A 20006-nucleotide genomic window follows, 5' to 3' on the forward strand; every position below is an offset into this window, starting at 1 on the left:
GCTTGGCTTGGCTTGGCTTGGGTGTTGTTGGTCTCGGCGGTGCGGTGGTGGTTGCTACGCCATTGCCGCTGTCGGTGCGCGACGAGACGTGACGTGCCGGTGTGCGGCTCTGCTCTGCGCGCCCTCCCCTCCCAAGCAAGTGCCTCTGTACATACCTATGTAATCTGCTAAGGGTGCACCGCGCAGCAGTGCGACAGCCAGTCGCTGTCCCTTGCCGGGCTGCAAACCAAACCAAAACAAAACAGAACGACCCACCATCCACATCGCCGCGCCATGTATGAGTAAGAAATACACTCACAGGGCTACACCAAAGCTGCTTTACTTTGTTGACAAGTTTCCCGACTCCTATGTACCTATATGATATAAGAGTTAAGAGGGCGCCGCAGGGCCGTTAGACTTAGGGCCGCCAGGGTCCTCGGTAAGGCTTCTGCGTCGTGACGCCAACGTCGCCGTTGGAGCGGCTGATCGACGCTTTAGTGCCGACAACTTATAAGTGCTCTGCGGGCGGAGAAGCTACGCTACGTTGTGCTTTACGTTGTACCTACGTTGTACGGTGCGATGGACGGTACGATGGATGCGAGTTGCTTGGACTGGTGTACGTGCTGCGTGCTGCGTTTTTGTTTTGGGGGGGGGGGGTTGTGTTTTACCTTGCCTACCTCCGGGTACCTGTCTTTGTGCGACCCTTTGAGGAGGTGTTGGTGTTTTGGCCCGCAGGGTTGAACACTAGAGGTATATTTATGTACCTACTGTTGATGTTTGTCGAGGCCTGGTCTGGTTAGTCGTGGCCGCTTTTGGCGTGGGGTCGGGGATATGTTTGGGCCTATAGTAAATATGCAACGCGGACTGGATAGAGACAAGATCAAGCAACGACAATAACACAGTCGAGAACTATATGTGAGATAGTTCGAAGGCAATGATTTCACGGTCAGTGTGACGTTGGCCTATAACGCAAAGCCGAGATCGTCGCCGGTGAAGAAACGTCGGCATCCGATCGTTGGTGACAGCTGGAGTAGAAAGATCAAGATCGGCTTTCGTCTCGAGTACAACAGTAACCTACCTAGTAAGCCCGGTGCCGTCAAAGCCGCGGAGATGTCAGATGGCCTCCGCCGTTTAAAGCGCCAAGCGCAATGCATGGAATGGAGAAGAAAAAAGATAGTCATAGTACGGATTACAGGGACCCTGACAAATCCAAATCCATCCAAACCCTGAGTCTCTCACAGCTGCCGACGGAGCCGAGGCCGAAGCCGAAGCCGAAAAGGCCGACGTTGGACGCGCGAATGGGCACTCACGCAGGCGGTGGGTAGGGGAAAATTTTCGCACGTGTTCGAAGCACGGAAAAAAGGTCAGCGCCAGTGAAGAAAATGTCGGACAATCCCCACCCACAGGGGTTGGTTGGTTGGTAGGTGTGAGTTGGACGCTCGCGAGCGAGCGGGTGACGGGACGCTTGGACCGCGCGCGCCCCGATCGATCAGTCAGTTCGCGGCAGAATGGCACGAACAGGTGAGAGGCACGGAGGTCAGGCCAGACTCATCAGTCTCTCAGAGGCAGCAGCAAGCAAGAAGAGGGGTTCGTTCGTCGCAGCAGGGGGCTCGGGGCCGGATTGCCGTCGATTCGAACGATATGCAGCAGCGGGCGAGGGTGGTGGTTGGGGGCGCAGGGATGCACGGGTGCCGCGTGCTGCTCGCAATCGGACATTAATTCGATTCTCAATATGCAGTGTGACGGTCAACACCATTCACTTCCACCTCGGCTCTCGTCCGCCGCGAACCCCGGATCTCTCGTCTCCACGCTCTTTGGGCCGTTTGGTCAGCAGAGGACGGACTGAATGACTCCCCACAGCGGCGCACTGCAGGAAGCCACACCTGAGTCAGACACTATATATATTGAGTTTTCTTGTGTTGTTGTTGTTGTGTTGTACTCCTAGTGCGGTATAACGGAATCTATGATCCATCATCGTCGATAACCTCGTGCGAGACTCGGCCGCGTGAAATAAGAGGGGGAGAAAAAAAAAAAACGAAGAGAGTACCTTCTAGGCATCCCAAGTCGTTAATTCCGGGCACATCCGGGCGCCGGTCAGTCAAGCTTTTGGTGGCTTGCCCGGGGCGATCATGACTAAGGGCACTGAACGGATCTTTCGGAGGGCTAGTGCGCGCGCCGAGCGCCCTATGGATCCCACGTCACAAATCGAGACGACCCTCATGGATCATAGGTAGGTTATGTCTGACACAAGCCCCTCTCTCCGATGCCGATTTTCCTCTGGTCTCTCGTGACAACCATGACTGCCCGCTCGTCACGTCACCCCGCCGCGCCTGCTATTGAAAAAACCACCTCCGACCGCATCCGGTCCCGCCAGACGACAAAACGTCTCTCTTCCCCAAACCCTCTCTCTCTTCCCCTGCTACCGTACTACTCTTCCATTTCTGCTCTGCCTGTTCCCTCCCAATCCCCACACATGCCGGCCCAGCGAGCCCTCGCCCTAGCAGCGGCAGTCGCCTTCCTGCCGCGCGCCTTCGCCCACGGTGACGACGCGCACGAGATGGGGGGAATGGATATGCACGACGCGCCGGCGCCGGCCGAGGCGCAACCCGCGAGCGACTGGCCCATGACTTACTTCAGCTTCAATGAGCACGTCGGCCTGCTCTACGCATATGTCGCGCTTTGCTTCTTGACTTGGGTCGTTCTGTGTCCCATAGGTGCGCCGGCACGCCTCAGATACAATCAATGCAAAGCGACTGTACTAACGCTGCAGCAGCTGTGATGTTGAGCTCTGCGCGCTCACGCTTCAACCTGCCCGCGCAGGTCGTTTTCCTCGCTTCGCAGGGCTTCGCTCTCTTCCTCGGCGTCGTCTACAACGCAAAGACGCCCGACCTCTACCCGGCCAACGCGCACAACCGGCTCCGGTGGGTTTTGATGTGGATTTCGGTCGTTTGGTTCGCGCTGGGCCTGGTGAACCTCTATACCGGCCGCACCGGGAAGCAGGACTCGGCGAGCGAGCCGCTTTCGGCGGCCGTCATGGCGCGGTACCAGCGCTTGCAACAGGTGCACCAACCGGCCACGCGCTGGTCCAACGACTCGGGTCAGGGTACCGAGCGCAACTCTGCATCCTTGTTCAGCCACTCCCGCTCGCCCAGCAACGAGTCCGACAACAACCACTTCGAGGAGGCTCATGCGGCCACGTTCCACAACGTCGACGATGATGAGGATGTCGAGGATGTCGAGAAGCGCGGCTTCTTGCGCGACACTCGCGTCGACCGCTTCCTTTCCCGCAACGTGCCCCGCCTCGCTGTCGGCAAGACGCTGAGCGTTATGAACTTCTTTTATGTCGTTATTGAGCGCACAATCCTGATCCTCGGTTTCGTTTCGCTGTCCACTGGTGCCTGCGCCATGGGCGGTATTGCTGTAAGTACCTCGCAACGCGACACACGCTCGAGCGTGAACTGACGTCTCGAATTAGCGCGGCGACCACATCTTCAACATCCTGGCCCACTTCGTCAAGGGCGCCATCTTTTTCTGGTATGGCCTGTTGACTCTCGGTCGCTGGATGGGATGTTTCGCGGAGTTTGGATGGGCGTGGAACGTCAAACCCACCGCGGACACGGTTGGTCGTTGGAAGGCAGCCATCCCTACTGCAGAGTTTACCGAGTCTTTGGTCATCTTTACGTACGGCGCTTCAAACGTCTTCCTGGAGCACCTCGCTGCCTGGGGCGGCGAATGGGTCGCGCAGGATTTGGAGCATGTTTCGATTTCCGTCATGTTCTTCGGTGGCGGCGCTGTAAGTTTCCGGATGGAGTTTTCGATTTCGAGGAACGTTTTATGCTGACAGGATGCGAAGCTTGGTATGCTCATCGAGTCGAAGCGGGTGCGTGAGCTCCTCAACACGTCCATCCTGGGCACGCGCGACCACATTGCGCACGCGGGCGACGAGCACTGGGAAGAGCCCGCAACGTACCGCTTCTCGTACAACCCGATGCCGGGGCTCGTCATCATCCTGCTGGGCATGATGATGGGCTCGCACCACCAGGCGTCGATGCTGTCGAGCATGATCCACATGCAATGGGGCAACATGTTTGTGGGCTTCGGCATCGCGCGTGCCGCCACGTACATAATCCTGTACCTGAAGCCGCCGACGTCGTACCTGCCCAGCCGGCCCATCACCGAGCTGATCAGCGCCTTTTGCCTCGTAGCGGGCGGCCTGACATTCATGGTCAGCGTAAGTATCTAGCATTCCAGCATCCACACATTTAGAAGGGGACGAAGCTGACGCTATCCGCAGAACAAGGACACGGTCTCGGCGCTCGAGTCCTACGACCTCGACGCCATGTTCACCTTTGTCATTACCATCGGCCTGACCTGCCTCATCCTCACCTGGACCGTCGTCATGCTCGCGTTCCGCGGTTGGGCGCTGCGCCGCGAGTCCGCTGGCTCCGGCTCCGCGGGCAGCAACCTCAAGCACGGCAGCGTCGCTGCTGCCGCTGCCGCTGCCGCTCTGCCGTAAATGCTGCTGCTGCTGCTTGGGCCGTAACACCCGCTCCGAGGTTCCGTGTGCGCTCCGCCATAGGTATGGACGGGTGTTGGTGCCGTGCGTAGGTGTGTGTGTGTGTGTGGATGGGTTGTCGAGGTTGCGGCTGCGGCTGCGGCTGAGTGCCAGATGACACCTTTACCTTTACCTAGCTAGGTCTCTCCCTAGATACGCAGTAGGTAAGGTTCAGGTTCAGGTTCAGGTTCAGGTTCAGGTTCAGGTTCAGCTCCGCTCCCCTCCGCTCCTCCCGGCCCACCCATGGACACCGACCGGCACACCCGACATCCGCGCCGCCCGGGCCGAGCGCTCCCGGATCTCGGATGTCGCGCGACCCGGCGCTACGCGTACTCGTATCTACAACGCCCCGTCACGTTACGTCACGTCCATGTTTTATGCTTATTATTATTGTCATCGTTTGTTTTTGTCTGTGTGTTTTTCGTTTTCTTATTTTCTTCTCTTGACCTTTGACGAGAACTGGTTTGGTTTGGTTGTTGTTGTTGCTTGTTGCTTGGCTTTGGTTTCTGCCCGGATTGCTGGATTGTGTAATGACCCTGTTTTGACGCCTACGATACCACTGCTGTGACGCGCGCGGATTTTTGGTTGGTTGGTTTGTTTTTTTTTTTTTTTTTTTTTTTTTTTTTTTTTTTTTTTTTTTTTTTTTTTTTTTTTTTTTTTTTCTTTTCTTTTTCTACACTCGCGCTTGGGATGAGACGACTTTGTTGGTTGGTTGGTTGGTTGGTTGGTTTTGGTGCTGGCTGCTTGTGCTGGCTGTGTGAGAGAAGGGGGGTTTAGGCATGGCATGCTGTGTCTTCTTAGCTGCGTCGGCGGCTGGCTGGCTGGTTGGTCGTAATACCCATTCTTTTCTTGTGTCTCGTCCTCTTCACTCGACCTCAGCGGCTTTGGTGCGTGTCTGTACCTAGTTGTATCTAGTGGTGGTGGTGGTGATGGTAGAGAGGGGAGGGTGCTGGGAGGGTTAGCTGGCTGCTAGGAGTACTATTGTTATTGTTATTGTTGTTGTTACTGCTGGTGATATTGTGCTGCTGTTGTGTGTGAGTGAAGGAGTGAAAGAGAAAAATAATAGGAGACGAAGATGAAGTTAGATGGATAAGTAGGAGGACAGGACGGCGGTATAAACAGCAGCGTCCAGTTCAAGACGGCGACAGAAAATTAAATCATATCAGATCATATCATGAATTGGGTATCTCTACTTCTTGCCTGTGACTTTTTTTGTTTCTTTACTCTTTACTCTTTTCCGTGTGTTTCTGGCTCTGGTTCTTTTAGGCACTGCACTGTCTTTGGACATTTGGTTCAAAGGCGGTTGATAGCAGCAGCAGCAGATGGCGCAAGCAAGCGGCGCGAGGGTCGTCGTGGTATCTATGTATGCTGGATGCGGACTGGACTGGACTGCAAGCACAGCTAGGCTAGCTGCGCCTTTTTACCACACCCGATCCGCCATTCCTTCGGTGGGTAGGTAGGTAGGTATGCGGTGCCTAGGCCAACCCGAGCGTTCCATTGCGGCTGTCTTGTCCTGGCCTGGCCTACCGCGCTCCGCCCCGCCCCGTCCCCCGCCCCACGCCGCGCGCAATGCCGCTGCCGCGCGGGAGGCCGCTGCCCCGACCGCTGCCCCGTCCGCGACCCCGTCCGCCGCGGGTGCTGCCGCGCGTGGATGGTGCCGCTGGCGCTGCCGGAGAGCGGAACTTGGAGGCTTGTTTGGAGGAGGGCGGGTTCTCGACGAAGGAGGTGTCGGTCGTGCTGGTGCGAGGGGATGGGTTAGCGAGGGGGTTGTGTTGCTGTTTGGGCGGGGAGGAGGGAGGTACGCACAGAAAAGTGGCTTCGGCGTCGTCGTGGTCGCGCGAGCGAGCGGGCAGCAGCCCGCCCATCAAGCCACCCCCACCACCAGCAGCCAGGTTGTTCGCAGCCGCATCCGCGTCGCGCACGCGCTGGCGGCGAAAGCTCTCGGGCACCGGAGCCTCTGGGAAGTCGACGCAGAAGGCGTTCATGTTGAGGCCGTAGAGGAAGGCGGCGAAGCTCTCGGAGAAGCGCGCCAGCGACTCGTGCATCAGCTGCAGGTGCATGAGGTTGGCCTCGAGGTCGGCCATGCTGTCGCTGAACTCGGCGAACTGCGGCTCCAGTGCTTCGAGCGGCGTGCTGCTGTTCGAGTGCTGCCCGTGCCCGCTGTGCCGGTGGTGCGAGGGCGAGCCGTGCCCGTGCTGCACGCTGGTGCGCAGTGAGGAGCGCGAGCTGGCGCGGAGGGGTGTCGTTGGGCGGGAGGGCGCGCGGCCTCGTGAGGCGGAGCGCGAGTGTGGCGTGGGGGTTGTTGAGGCCATTGTGGTGTGTTGTGGTGTTTTTGTTGTTGCTAGGTAGATCGTTGTAGGTACTGTATCGGTCGGTGGTTTATCATACTGTACGCCGATGATGATGACGCCCAGAGAATCCTGTCAAAGCCCGTTAAATTGCGGGCGTGATTGTCCCATTGCCGCCCAAAGACCATCTCCGCTGACTCCCGGTCGGCGCACTTCCTTTTACATGCTCTCGCGCCTCCCCCGATCTGCCCTGCGCAACAACAATTCATCCCTTCGCACTTTCACCTCTCGCGCGCGCCTGAACCTGCTTCTACCCCGCCGCCCGCACACCTCCGTCGCCCCAGTCGCCCAGAGCGCCTTCACTTCCACCTTCGCCGCCGTCGCAGTCACCCTCGTCGCCGGCAGCGCCCTGGTCGCTTTCGTTGCGCGCCCGCCCTCCACCACTTCTCCTCTCCCGCCTCTAGCCGACGACATGCCCGCCGACATCCCGCCCGGCCGCCCGGGCAACCTTACGGCGGAGCAAGAAGCCAAGCTGCGCGAGCTATGGGCCGCCCTGGCCAAGCTGATGGGCGTGCTCGATAACGAAGGCGGAGACAACGAGGCCGACAACGATGACGGGCCGGCCGACGAAAGCGGCAGCACCAAGGACGCCAAGGACGGCAAGAAGAAGAAGTCGCGCCTGCACGTATTCAAGCGCAAGCACCACGATAAGGACGGCAAGAACAGTGCCGGCAGCAGCGACGTCGACTCGGCCGCGAGCAGCACCGGCGGCGTCGACGTGAGCAGCCTGAGCCTGGGCGACGACGACAAGCACGGCCAGAACAAGGCGTTCAAGGCCGCGCTGGCCGACCTGAGCCCCGCCGAGCTGCGCCAGGCCGTGTGGAGCATGGTCAAGCACGACAACCCGGACGGCCTGCTGCTGCGCTTCCTGCGCGCGCGCAAGTGGGACGTGAATGCCGCGCTGATCATGCTGATCAGCACCATGCACTGGCGCGCCACCGAGATGCACGTCGACGACGACATTATGTGCGTCGGCGAGCTGGGCGCCATCGAGCAGGCCCGCAGCGCTGACGCCAACACCAAGAAGGAGGGCGACGACTTCCTCGCCCAGCTGCGCATGGGCAAGAGCTTCCTCCACGGCGTCGACAAGGAGGGCCGCCCCATGTGCTTTGTCCGCGTGCGCCTGCACCGCCAGGGCGAGCAGAGCGAGCCCAGCCTCGAGCGCTTCACCGTCTACACCATCGAGACGGCGCGCATGATGCTGCGCCCGCCCGTCGACACGGCCACCATCGTCTTCGATATGACGGGCTTCTCGCTCGCCAACATGGACTACACCCCCGTCAAGTTTATGATCAAGTGCTTCGAGGCTAACTACCCGGAGTCGCTCGGCGCCGTCCTGGTGCACAAGGCCCCCTGGGTCTTCCAAGGTACGGCAATTCCCCTCTCTCCCCACACAAGAAATCCTCACTTTAACACGCTCTTCCCCGCACAGGCATCTGGTCCATAATCCGCGGCTGGCTCGACCCGGTCGTAGCCGGCAAAGTGCACTTTACGAAAAACACGGAAGAGCTGTCCTCCTTCGTCCCGCTCTCACAAATCCCCACCGAGCTCGGCGGCACCGAAGCCTGGTCCTACAACTACGTCGAGCCCGCAGCCAACGAAAACGCCGCTCTAGCGGACAGCGCTACCCGCACCGCCATCGAGGCGGAGCGCGCCGCGCTCGTCGAGAAATACGAGGCCGCGACCCTGGCATGGATCCAGCAGGCGGAGGCGGCGCCTGCCCCGGCGCTGAAGAAGGAGCGCGCCGACTTGGCCGACGCCTTGAGGGAGAATTATTGGCGGCTTGATCCCTACGTGCGCGCGAGGTCGCTGTATGATCGCACCGGCGTGCTGGGCCATAAGGGCAAGCTGGAGTTTTACCCCAAGAAGGTCGAGACGAGCCAGGACGATCTGGATTGAGGCGGCGGCGTTGAGTGCGTGGCGGGGCGAGGCGGAGTGCAATGTGGTGCGGGGCTTGTGGCGCGGCGATGTGGCTGGCGCTTTGGGGTGGGGGTGGTGTGGCGCCGCTGGTGCTGCTCGAGTACGAGCAGAAGGGCAAGCTAGGTATCAAGCAAGCAAGCAAGCGAAAGAGACGGAAACAAACAAACAAACAAACGGATGGGGGCAGCGGACCTACATAGGTACGAGTGCGAGGAGAAGCAGCACGCCGGGCCCTGTGCGAAGAGGAAGGGAGGGAGGCAAGGGCGCGCGCAGAAGATGAAAGAAAGAAAGAGCCACAGACAACCACAGACAACCACGCGCGCCTCGAGCAGTGCGCCGCACGTAGGAATTGCGCTGCCTGGTGCCTAGTAGGCGAGCAGTTCGCACGCACGCAAGCGGTGTAGTGTAGGGTAGGAAGTTGGTGCAGGGGCAGGGGCAGGAGGGAGTAATACACACAGACCTAGGTACGGACTCTGTTGTCTTTCTGTAATCAATCAATCAATGAATGGGTGTGCGTGTGCGTGTGGTTGGTGGTTGGTAGAGGAGGAGGAAGAGGAGAGGCGTGGGGGGAGGGGATAGTTTATTTATTTATTATTTATTATATATTGTTGTGTTTTTTGCTACATGACCTCTTCTCTTACCTCACCTCACCTCACTCCGCCTCGCCCACAGCATAGCGTAAGTATATATATACCATACCTACCCACCTACCTAGACAGAGAGAGAGCGGTTATCGTATGGGTGGGTAGTACTCGGTACTCACCCCCTCAATCCACAACATAAAACATACAAAAGACAACCAACGACACAAATTTCATTTTCATTCGTCCCTACCAAACAAAGAACTTCACTCGCCAAGCGTCCACGTCCCCGTCCTCATCCCCATCCACCTATCCTATCCACCCACACAGCATGCATGCATGCATGCATGCATGCATATGCATAGTCCTTCCTTCCTCGCTCCTGCCCGACCTCCAGGTAAACAACCAATCCTGCAAGGAAACTAGCAAGTAAGGAAACCAGGTAAGCTAGGTAAGGAAGCTAGGCAAAGACACAAAACCATCCATTCATCCATCAATTCGTCCGTTTCCATGCATTTACTCATACTCATACTCATACTCATACTCATACTCATACTCATACTCATACCCATACCCATACCCATACCCATACCCATACCATGCCCTACCACAAAACAGCAACAGCAACAGCAACAGCAACAACAGAAGTGAGAAAGAACGAAAGCGAGCGAACGAGCTAGCAGAGAGCGCTCGAAGATGAAGCCGAATCTTAATCCGCATCCGACAAAGACGATAAAAGCCCATGAAGCAAAACGACCCCAAAACCAGCCCTCGCATTGCCGGCTATCAATCAATCAAGCAGAGAACAAGCAGAAAGAATAAAATACTGCGTGTGTGCTACTCCTGCCCTCGTTGCTGCTACCCGCTATCCGCTACCGCTACCAACACCACATCACACCAGAGCACCAGTCTTGTAACCCCAACTCCCCTAACTCAGCTCAACCTGACCTGACCCAGCTCAACCCAACCTAACCCACTCCAACCTATCCCATCCCATCCCATCCCATCCCACCATCACTAATGACCGACTGACCGACTTACTCGACTACTGCCTGCCCACCTCATCCGTCCGGACGTCCGCCCGTCCGTTCAATGCTACCCGCCTACCCGCCTCCCGCCTACTCGCCTGCCGACCTTGCATATCGAGTTTTTTTGTGCGCACAGAGATCCGCTCCGCTCAACCCAACCCAACCAAATCAGGTAAAAAGAGGAAAAAAAGAAAAAGAAACTCCTCGCAGAAAAAACTCGCGCATAATAAAAGAGAAGAAAATAGTAGAGAGAAGAAGAATAAAAAAAAAGAGAGGATGAAGAGAGACCAAAAAAGCAAAGAAGCCCTCGCCCAGTGTCACAAAAAAAACCCAAACCCACTCTACCGCTTACCCGCCACATCCGACAGCGGCCCATCGATGCTGCTCCGCACCGAGACGCTCGAGCTGCGCCTGCGCGCGCGCCTCGTCTCGTTCGGGTCCTGCGGCGAGAGGCCCGTCGCGCGCGCAAACAGGTTCAGAATGTCCGTCAAGCTGACCACGCCCGTCAGGTGGCCCGACAGGCTGGCGCCCGGCAGCGCGGCCGCCGATATCGACGGCGTCGGCGACGCCACAGATGGCCCGTGCAGGTAGGGCGGCGTGGCGGACGCGGCCCCGAACGCTGCGCCGGGGTCTGTGGGCGACGGGATCGGGATCGCCGCGCTCGTCGACGACGTGCTGATTGGGCTGGTCGCGGGCGGGGAGAGGATCGCGGACGACGTGGGCGAGAAGGGCGGTTGCGAGGGAGCGATGGCCGGGGTCGGGGGGCCGGACGAGGCCGGCGACGGCGGCATCGTTATCCACATCCTGCGCGGGCGCGTTAGGCAGGTGCTGCGTGGTTGGCGGGGTCGGGGTTGGTGTGGCGGCTTACCTATGCGATTTCGTGGCCACCAGCTTGGCCACCGTGTGTGCCAGGGTGGACTGCGGGGTAACGTGGAAGACTGGGAACGAGTCTTTGCCGTCGTTCATACCGCGTTCAGAGAGAATGACGGAGATGAAGTGGATGCAGGATGCGCGGAGGAGAGGGACCGATGTCGATTTTGTCAACAACTGCGTGGCGCAAATCAGCCTTGAACTTCGTCTCTTTAGGATGCTGCGGTTCACACCTTGACGTCGACATGGGAAATGTTGCCCACGACGTTGTTCTGGTTGTCGAGGACTGGGAGAGAAGTGATTCCTTCGTTGTGCATGAGTTCCAAAGCATCGGTAACCGGCTTGTCGCCGCTGGACGGGTGTCAGCCAAGGCCTCGTAATCAAACATAGGGAAAGACACTCACTTGATCGCAATGACAGCCTGGGATCCAAGATTGAGGTCCCTCAGCGTCTGCGGGTACAGGCTGTCGACATTGGGGAAGCTCCGTCCGTTCTGCCAGAAGAAGCCGATGAGTCGCAACTGGCTCAATACTCCCACAACGTCCGAGCTGTGCTCCCTGACGACCACAATACGGTGGATTCCGCTGCCAAAGGTCTCGACGGCCTTCATCAGGCTGGCCGTGTGCGGCAGCGTAATCAGCGGTTCTTTTTTGCCTAGATCTTTGACATCTTTGAGCGGCACCGGCTTGCCCTCTCTGCCCTTCTTTGCCAGCTCCTCGAACGAATCAGCCTCGGACTCGTCGGGGCGCGCAAGGCCGACGACGAGGAGCAGGTATGCGTTAAGGTCGCTGTAGTCAAAGGTGCCGATCGCGGCGTGGGACTCCTTGTTCTCGCGGATGAGGACGACATTGGGCGAGCCCGAGGAAACCAGGACCTGCGCGGCCGAGTCAGCGTCTCACATGTCGTCGGAGCTTCTTCGAAGCAGCGTCGCAGCTCACGTTGGTAGCCTCCTCGACGCTCGTGTCTATCTCGACGAAGCGGACAAGATCGGTCTCAATGACCTCGCCGACTTTGATGGTGCGCCAGTCGCGGCCGGCAAAGGGGTTGTTGGCTGGGGTTTTGACGGGCGGGTTGCTCAGGAGCTCCTGCAGCGCCTGTTGCGACAACGAGGGGTGGCGCGAGGAGCGCGGTGAGGCCGGCATGCCGCGAAAGTTCTCAGCGAAGCTCTGGCGGTGGCCGACGCTGGGACTGCTGGAAATAGGGTGGAGGACGGGGGAGCGCGGGTCAGAATTGGACATGGTTGTTTGGGAGGAGTGCCAATCGAAGGCGCAGGCGGTGACGGAGAAGACGCGGGGAAGGGTGGACAGGTCGGGAAGTACGTCAGGTGGGCGCAGTGCGGCTCGGGCGGCCGAGGTGGTGGTGGACGCGACTTTTTTTTCTCTCTACTTTTTTCTTTTTCGTCGCAAACTCGTCTTTTTTTGCGAGGTGGGGCAGCAAGGGCATGTACTGTAGTGTAAGTACGAGTAGGGTACGATGGGCAGCAGCAGCAAGCAAGCAGGCGGGGTGTGTCAGGGTGTCAGGCTTCTGCCCGTCAATCAAATCTACACGTCACATGGGCGCGCTGCGGGAAACGCGTCACTGGTCATGTCCTCGTGCAATTAATTACTACTATATCATCCGACATCTGTCAATACTTCTTCTTTCCCTTGCCAATGCCCAATATATCCTCGCCCTGCCCCGCTCCGCCCTGCTTCACCACACGCGTCTCTGCCCGTCCCGTGGCGTCGCCATCTGCTCGGCCGACGACGCGTTCAGCCCGCCACGCAGCGACCATTGCCGCCACCGGCCCTCGTCGCCCGTACGAGCAGCAGTGGGCCATCTCCGACCCGGCCTGCTCTACTTGCCCTACGGACGCATCCGTGTCTGCTCTCCGCGGCGCTACAAGCTGCCGCCCGAGTCTTGTCTTTGTGTGCGTAGCTAGCCATTGACGTCGGCCCTTCATTGAGCTTCCATCGCCCGCCCGCACTCCTCACTTCAGCGTCAGTCCATTCATCTTGCCCGTCGGGTAGATCTCCTCGTGCATGTTGACAAAACACCGGCACACGACGCGGAACTGGGGCCCGTCCTTGCGCAGCACAAACAGCTCGTCCAGCCCGTCCAGCGCCACAATCACATCGCCTGCCTTTGCTGCGCCAGTCAACAAGCAGGGGTACCCGCCAACCGTGATACCAAATGCGCATCCGGCTGTGTTGGCGCGCATCGTGCTGAACGTGTCCGTGTACGTGTCGCCGCCCTTCTGTTCCTCCGTGAGCTCGTTTGCCCGTGACACCAGCCCCGACGTGAGCTTGCCGCTCGAGATGCTTTCCTTCACGTCTTCGTGCCATGACTCCACCGTCTTTGCTGGCATGTCGGAGCACGACATGTAAAGTGTCCACCAGAAAGCGCACTTGATGACCCCCTCGGGGTATTCGGGGAGACTGAGCTTTGCGAATTCGTACCAGGCCATCCAGGTCATCAAGGATGGGTACTGCTCCAGTGGCGATCCGGTCTTCGCTTTACGCATTTCCACAGCATCGTGCGGCGGAATGATTGTTTCTGAGCAGAAATTGACAATGTCCAGTGCGCGGCCTTGAATCTGGATGTGGTGGCGGTCGCGGGACGTCTTGAAAACGGAGACCTTCTTGGAGCCGAATCGGCCCCATTGGCCGCACCATGGAGTTGGGCCAGCCGAGCCAAAATCAGGTACCCAGCTAGGCAATTTCGCAGAGGTTTCCTTTGTTCTGGCCGTGTGTCGTAGGAAAGTGATATCGTGCGTCTCTCGGAACCAGCAGAGGGCGGCGTCAATGAACACGGCCTCGGGCGGCTTGGTATAGTCTGGCTTTATTTTCGAGCGCTTGCAGAGGCCAAGGAGACTGTAAACTTTGTCCCGAGAATCCGTCGTGAGCGTGGAGCGGGAGCATTGCAAAGCAATGTGCAGAGGCACCGACGGACCCCAAGAAGTCGGAGTGAAGTCAAAGCTATGCAACAGAGCGGTGCGAAGGATCTCGATGTTGTCAAAGAATGTTAGTGGGAGGTGCATGTCGGGGTGGTGCGTCCGGAAGTAGCGCATAGTATTGAACAACGTCCTCGCATCGGTCTCCTGATCGCCGCATAGTACGACGACATTGTGGTTTAATATGACTTCTTGAATGACCCATGTCCGGTTGAACCACGAGCGTTGGAGGAGGGCCCTCAGGGAACCGGCGACAGGGAGGCCGCCTCGTTGCGAGATTTCTTGCAGGCTTTTGTGTCTCGAATTTCCCGTTTCGACGAAGCCCTTGGCGAGGCGGAAGAAGCGGAAGCAAGTCTTGCTGTGGACGTCACCCTTACCTAGCCAAACCACGACCTGGGTGGCATCAAGGTAGATGGAGCCCATGATGGCGACTTGCTGGGCGCGTTCTGCATCATCGTCCTGGTTGATGCACAGGGCATCGATCCAGAGCATGCGCGGGGTGAAGGGTTTCCTGAGGCGGCGCAGGGCATCCTCGCAGTTGGGCGTGATGCGCAGGGCGGAACCCTTGCAGATTAGGATCCTGTCGCGCTTCTGGGTTTCCCATGCGTAGGAAACGGCCTCGTACTTTTTCGAGGGACGGTCGAACTGGGCGTAGTTGATGGTCTTGACCTCCTCGAGCGAGGCGCGGAGGGTGGCATTCTTGAAGCCTTTGCTGGGCTCGAGGCGCAGCAGGCGCAAGGAATTGGGGCCTTGGAGAGGGCGGTATTGATATGCGGGGGGCTCCGGGCGGGCTGGGGCGTCTACAGGATCATGGATTAGATCGACGGGCACAACAGCGGTTGCGGAGAGAGGGCGCGTACCTGCTCTCATGGCGACGGCGAACGACAGCAAAGAACAGACGTAGAGCTCTACTTTAGTGTTTCGGGCGGGCCGGGGGCTAGCAAAGGCATAATTTTCAGCGCCCTCCGTGCGTCCTATCACGCAAATTATAAGGAAATTGTTTCAGGGGGTGCCGGCACCCATGTCGCTTTTTCGGTGGAGAAAGCGCACCACGATCTCGGGGGGAAGCGTGCCAGAGAGGAAGCACCACCCGCCGTCACCCAACCACGTGTTTGCGCGGCATGGAGGGGGCGCCCGTCGGCTCATGTCGTTTTCTAGAAGACTTGGGGGCGACGTGGTGCGCGGAGCGTTGTCCTTCGGTTCGCCAATCCCTGACCGGTGCTGAAACGGCGACAACCGCCACGCTCAATGCGGCGCCCTGCAGCCATAAGTGACGTATTTTGCTCCGCCGGGAACACCATCGACCCGCCCGGGAACCATGGTGCTATGTCAAGAGCATCCACCTCCTCCCGGTCGCGGACAGCGACTGTACCTCATCAAAACAGCAGCTACGACCAACGGTGCGGGCTGCCTAGCTGCCGTGACTGCCTAAAGAAAGAACTTCCCTCGACTCCAGCACCTCCCAAGGTAGGTAGGTAAGCCTTTCTTTTCTTTCTCTCTCTCTCTTTCTCTCTCTACTTCTTCTCATTCATCCATACATCCATACCGGCACAACACATCTCGTATAGCAATCAGCACAGCCAGGCATACTGCAACACAGCACCAGCAACCATGCAAAACACACCAGAAAACTCTCATTCCGCCACTAGCCACACTCAAGATGTCCAAGGCCAAACCACATCAGAACACCCACTGACCGAACTGACCATTGGCTTCGAGATCGAGTTTCTCCTTCTCTTTTCCTCGCTGCAAGGGCAGCGCTTATACAACTCAACTCATCATGTTTTGATGGTCATAAACGCCTTGGATCAAGCAGGGATTCCAGTCTACCATCCTAGAGATAACCCTGACGCTGACACTGTTCACTCACCAAAGTTCTCCAAATGGAGTGTCCATGGCGACGGCACTGTCAGGCCCATAACTGACTATCATGAAATGCTCCCGGCACACCAAGGTCCCAGCAGGGTCTCAATCCTCAGCATCGAACTAATTAGCCCCAGATATAGGTACTACCACGACGACTGGGCGAACCAACTCAAGCACGTCCTTAAGAGTGTGCACGTTGCATTCAACGATCCAGCCAACGATACAGACTTCCGTATCCTACTTAACAGAAGCTGTGGCCTGCACGTCCACGTCGGTCTGGGTGACCTGTGCCTTCCCCTGACTACAGTAAGGAATCTCCTGCAATTGACAACGGCGTTTGAGCGGGTTATCGACGAGTTGCACTCGGCAGACCGCTTACCTCGAAACGCATTTTTTTGTAAACCCACTTCCGGTCGGTTCCTTTCAAAACGTTCAATACACCTAGAAAATCCCGACGATCATAGGCTTGTGGGGAAATATAAATTAGGCTACATTGAGCCGCATCCACTGGCCTGGTGCCGCTGGATAAGAGCGAACGATTTCGCTCACTTAGTGGCTGGCAACTACGCGTACTCTACTAAACACTATTACACCGATATCAAACGCCGCTCCCAGCTGGGCACGATTGAGTTCCGTCAACACCGCGGCACTGTTGACGCCGAGGAAATCGAAGCCTGGGTCCACGTGGTGGCGGCCATGGTGCGCTATTCCGGAGAAATCCGTGACGACACTGGACTGATACAGTTTGTCAAGAAACACCTAGTCGATCCAGAGTTTTCTGTCACGGATCTTCTGCGTTGTATTGGGGTGCGGAGCGCTACGATTGAGTACTACCAGCACAAGTTAACAGAAGAAGCTGCACTTGAAGAGAAGGAACGTACTTTAGGGGATTCCGAGCTCTCTGCGCTTCACGCGACCGAAAGGTACTTAGACCGATTACCGGACGTTGTAATGGGACGGATCCTACTTCGGCTAACACGCGGGGATTACGGCAATTACACAAAAACGGACCTCAGTCGTCTTACCAAAAAGTATAAAGTCGAACCCCTAGAAATTGATTGCTTCCCTATCGACAAAGTAGGGGAGATACAGAGGTGGTATCCGGGAAGGCGAGCCATATCGGGCGCTCCCGTATGGTATTTAGGCCAGCAAGAGAACTAGTTAGTAGCCTTCGGACACTTGCGCAGCAATAAATTGTTTTTAACAGCCCGGAGCACACATGGAAAATATAAGTGTCTCCCAACCTCATGCAGTGACTACGGCATAAGAAAACGATCAGAGATGGAAATAATGAAACATCGAGGGGTAGTGGAACAAACATAAAGCTAAGACGACATGCACGTATCTGTTGGCTTAATCGCTCGACTAAAGTTGAAACTGCAGATATCTACCTAAGGCAGTGCCAGTAAAAGGGTGTTTTTTTTTTTTTTTTTTTTTTTTCTTCAGACAAAGGCATGGTTAGTCCGACCCTAGAGAATGAACATCCAGCCTCCTCGAATTGCCTACCGTCCACCTCGGACGCCGAAAACGTGCGTGGGCTCAGCCTTGGCAGGTTTACCAAAAGCATTGGACACAGCATTCCGTGCACCTTATTGCGTGCGGACGAACGTTTCATTGTTCCTTCACCGCCAAGCACTACATTTACTCAAACCGTTATACGGCATGAAGGTGGAGGTATTTGTAAAAGAAGGGCCACGGTCGCTGCGAGAGTGAGAGACATTTTCATGCATTTTTACAAACCAAAATGGCACGGCCTATCAGGTTGATCCTCAATGCCTTTCTCGCCGTGTTCCTGCTGTACAACATCCGCCGGCTGGGCATCTTCGCCCGTGACGAACTGCCGGGCCAGCCTCCTGCCCCACTTTCCCCTTCGCTCGACAGCAATCCCAAGTTCGTCGACCTGAAGAACCGGCCATTGCGATATCTCGTCACGAAATTCCGGCAACTGCCAACAGGGAAACCAAAACAGCTGCCAAAAATCCAGCATGGCTTTCAAAAAGAAGACGCAGCAACGCAGAAGCTGCAAGAAAGCCGGCGCGGCGAAGTCAGGAGGGTGTTCGAGAAGTGCTGGCGCTCGTACAAAGCGTACGCATGGATGCAAGATGAGCTAGCGCCCCTCAGCGGCAAAGGCAAGACGACACAGGGCGGCTGGGCGACGACGCTGATCGACGCGCTGGACATGCTCTGGCTCCTGGACATGAAGACGGACTTTGAGGGCGCGGTCAATGCCGTCATGCACGTCGACTTCACGCCCATCGCCGCCAACCAAACCATCAACGTCGCCGAGACGACGATGCGCCACCTGGGCGGCCTGCTCTCGGCGCACGACCTCAGCGGCGACAAGCGCCTGCTGCGCAAGGCCGTCGAGCTCGCCGACCTGCTGCTCTACCCCGCCTTCGACACGCCGAACCACCTCCCGCTCACGCAGTGGCAGCCAGGAGGGCACGACCCGCAGCTCGCAGCGCCGCGCGTCCCGCTCGCCGACCTCGCCTCCCTATCCCTCGAGTTCACGCGCCTGTCCCAGCTCACCCACGACCCGAAATACTACGACGCAGCGGCGGGCGTGGTCGACGTCCTCGCCGCCTGGCAGGACCGCTCCGCCCTGCCGGGGCTGTGGCCCGACGCCGTCAACGCTGAGCAAGCGGCTGCTCGTTTCGTGGACGCGGACACCACCACTCCCGCGCGCTTCTCGCTCGGCCCTGCCGCCGCCGCCGCTTACGCCCTCCTGCCTAAGACGTGGGCACTGCTGGGTGGCCGCGCCGACGTCTATAAGACGCTGTACGAGAAGGCCGCGGACGCCGCGCTGCGGCACCTCGTCTTCCAGCCGATGACACCGACAGGCGCGGACATTTTGGTCGCGGGCGCGGCGGTTGCTGGCAGCGCTTCGTTATCATCATCATCATCATCGTCGTCGTCGTCGTCGTCGTCTTCGGCTGGAGAAAGGGGTGCAGGTGGTAGTGCCTCGCTCGTCCCCGAGATCCAGCACCGCGCCTGCGCCGCAGGCGGCATGTTCGCGCTTGGGGGCCGGCTGTTCGCGCGCCCGGCGCACGTCGCCGCTGGCACGCGCCTCGCCGACGGCTGCCACTACGCGTACGCGGCATTCCCCGGGGGCGTGATGCCGGAGCGCGCGCACATGGTGCCGTGTCCGGCCACTGGCAACACCAACACTGGCACTGGCACTGGCACTGGCGCGCCCCCCTCCTCCGCCCCATGCGCCTGGAACACGACGCTCTGGCACTCTCACATCGCGCGCGCACACGGCACCAGTCCGGCCGACGACGACGCGCTGATAGCGCGCCGCCGGCTGCAGCCGGGCTTTGCGCGCCTCGACGACCGCCGCTACCTCCTAAGGCCTGAGGCCGCGGAGGCCGCCTTCGTCGTTTTCCGCGCTACGGGCGACACGGAGCTGCGTGATGCCGCGTGGGATATGTTCATGAGCGTGGTGACGGCGACGGAGACAAGGCTGGCGAACGCCGCGTTGCAGGATGTGACGGTTGTGGATGGCGCGATGATTAAGATTGATGTTATGGAGGTGAGTGCTGTTGGGGTTGTTACTTGCTGGTTGCTGTCTTGTTTTGCCTTGTTTGTTTTGGGACCTGTCCCCGTGTGTTGTTTCCGTGTGCGTATCTGTGTGCGCATTACTGACTGAACGCCTGACTGACTGCTGCTGGTAGAGTTCCTGGATGGCCGCGACGCTCAAGTACTTCTACCTTATTTTCAGCCCGCCGGAGATCCTCAGCCTCGACGACTACGTCTTCAACACCGCAGCGCATCCTTTCAGGATCCCGAAATAGGCTGGGCTGGTCCACGGAGCCCTCGGCCTGGTGCCTGGACTGAAACGAGAGGTTGATCGTGCGGTTTGCAGAGACAGGGAAAGAGGACGAGAAAGAAGGGGAGAGAGAGAGAGAGAGGGAGAGAGAGAGAGAG

General features: G+C 58.2%; 7 protein-coding genes across 7 annotated transcripts in view; 4 read left to right on the forward strand and 3 right to left on the reverse strand.

The window, feature by feature from the left end:
- Nucleotides 1-2452: 2452 nt before the first annotated feature.
- On the forward strand, nucleotides 2453-4495 carry K452DRAFT_295918 (uncharacterized protein; the record flags this gene model as incomplete). Its single annotated transcript, XM_033541871.1, has 5 exons — nucleotides 2453-2693; nucleotides 2753-3399; nucleotides 3455-3772; nucleotides 3833-4210; nucleotides 4274-4495. 5 exons carry the CDS (start codon nucleotides 2453-2455, stop codon nucleotides 4493-4495), a joined length of 1806 nt encoding a protein of 601 aa, XP_033400188.1.
- A 1562-nt stretch (nucleotides 4496-6057) lies between these two features.
- K452DRAFT_325077 (uncharacterized protein) lies at nucleotides 6058-6846 on the reverse strand (the record flags this gene model as incomplete). Its single annotated transcript, XM_033544745.1, has 2 exons — nucleotides 6058-6271; nucleotides 6341-6846. The coding sequence occupies 2 exons, from the start codon at nucleotides 6844-6846 to the stop codon at nucleotides 6058-6060; spliced, it is 720 nt and encodes a 239-aa protein (XP_033400189.1).
- Nucleotides 6847-7294: 448 nt separating this feature from the next.
- Nucleotides 7295-8781, forward strand: K452DRAFT_325055 (uncharacterized protein; the record flags this gene model as incomplete). Its single annotated transcript, XM_033544743.1, has 2 exons — nucleotides 7295-8249; nucleotides 8315-8781. 2 exons carry the CDS (start codon nucleotides 7295-7297, stop codon nucleotides 8779-8781), a joined length of 1422 nt encoding a protein of 473 aa, XP_033400190.1.
- Nucleotides 8782-10752: 1971 nt separating this feature from the next.
- K452DRAFT_222817 (uncharacterized protein) lies at nucleotides 10753-12537 on the reverse strand (the record flags this gene model as incomplete). The annotated part of the gene is made up of 5 exons (XM_033536576.1): nucleotides 10753-11215; nucleotides 11280-11458; nucleotides 11515-11632; nucleotides 11686-12155; nucleotides 12220-12537. Coding segments are annotated over 5 exons (1548 nt in total), but the record flags the coding sequence as incomplete, so codon positions are not given.
- Nucleotides 12538-14366: 1829 nt separating this feature from the next.
- Nucleotides 14367-14837, reverse strand: K452DRAFT_198659 (uncharacterized protein; the record flags this gene model as incomplete). Its single annotated transcript, XM_033535994.1, has 1 exon — nucleotides 14367-14837. A coding segment is annotated over one exon (471 nt), but the record flags the coding sequence as incomplete, so codon positions are not given.
- Nucleotides 14838-15605: 768 nt separating this feature from the next.
- Nucleotides 15606-17532, forward strand: K452DRAFT_142507 (uncharacterized protein). Its single transcript, XM_033535424.1, has one exon. The coding sequence runs from the start codon at nucleotides 15825-15827 to the stop codon at nucleotides 17238-17240; it is 1416 nt and encodes a 471-aa protein (XP_033400193.1). The 5' UTR covers nucleotides 15606-15824; the 3' UTR covers nucleotides 17241-17532.
- K452DRAFT_316467 (glycoside hydrolase family 47 protein) overlaps nucleotides 17487-20006 on the forward strand; it is a 2658-nt gene continuing 138 nt past the window's right edge. Inside the window, exons 1-2 of the mRNA XM_033543971.1 lie at nucleotides 17487-19611; nucleotides 19754-19994. Of these exons, the coding sequence (XP_033400194.1) occupies nucleotides 17824-19611; nucleotides 19754-19873 (1908 nt within the window). The 5' untranslated portion in view covers nucleotides 17487-17823 and the 3' untranslated portion in view covers nucleotides 19874-19994. The remainder of the gene's footprint in view (nucleotides 19612-19753; nucleotides 19995-20006) is intronic.

This window comes from Aplosporella prunicola (genome assembly GCF_010093885.1).
Source record: "Aplosporella prunicola CBS 121167 unplaced genomic scaffold K452scaffold_6, whole genome shotgun sequence".
Classification (NCBI taxonomy): Eukaryota; Fungi; Ascomycota; class Dothideomycetes; order Botryosphaeriales; family Aplosporellaceae; genus Aplosporella; species Aplosporella prunicola.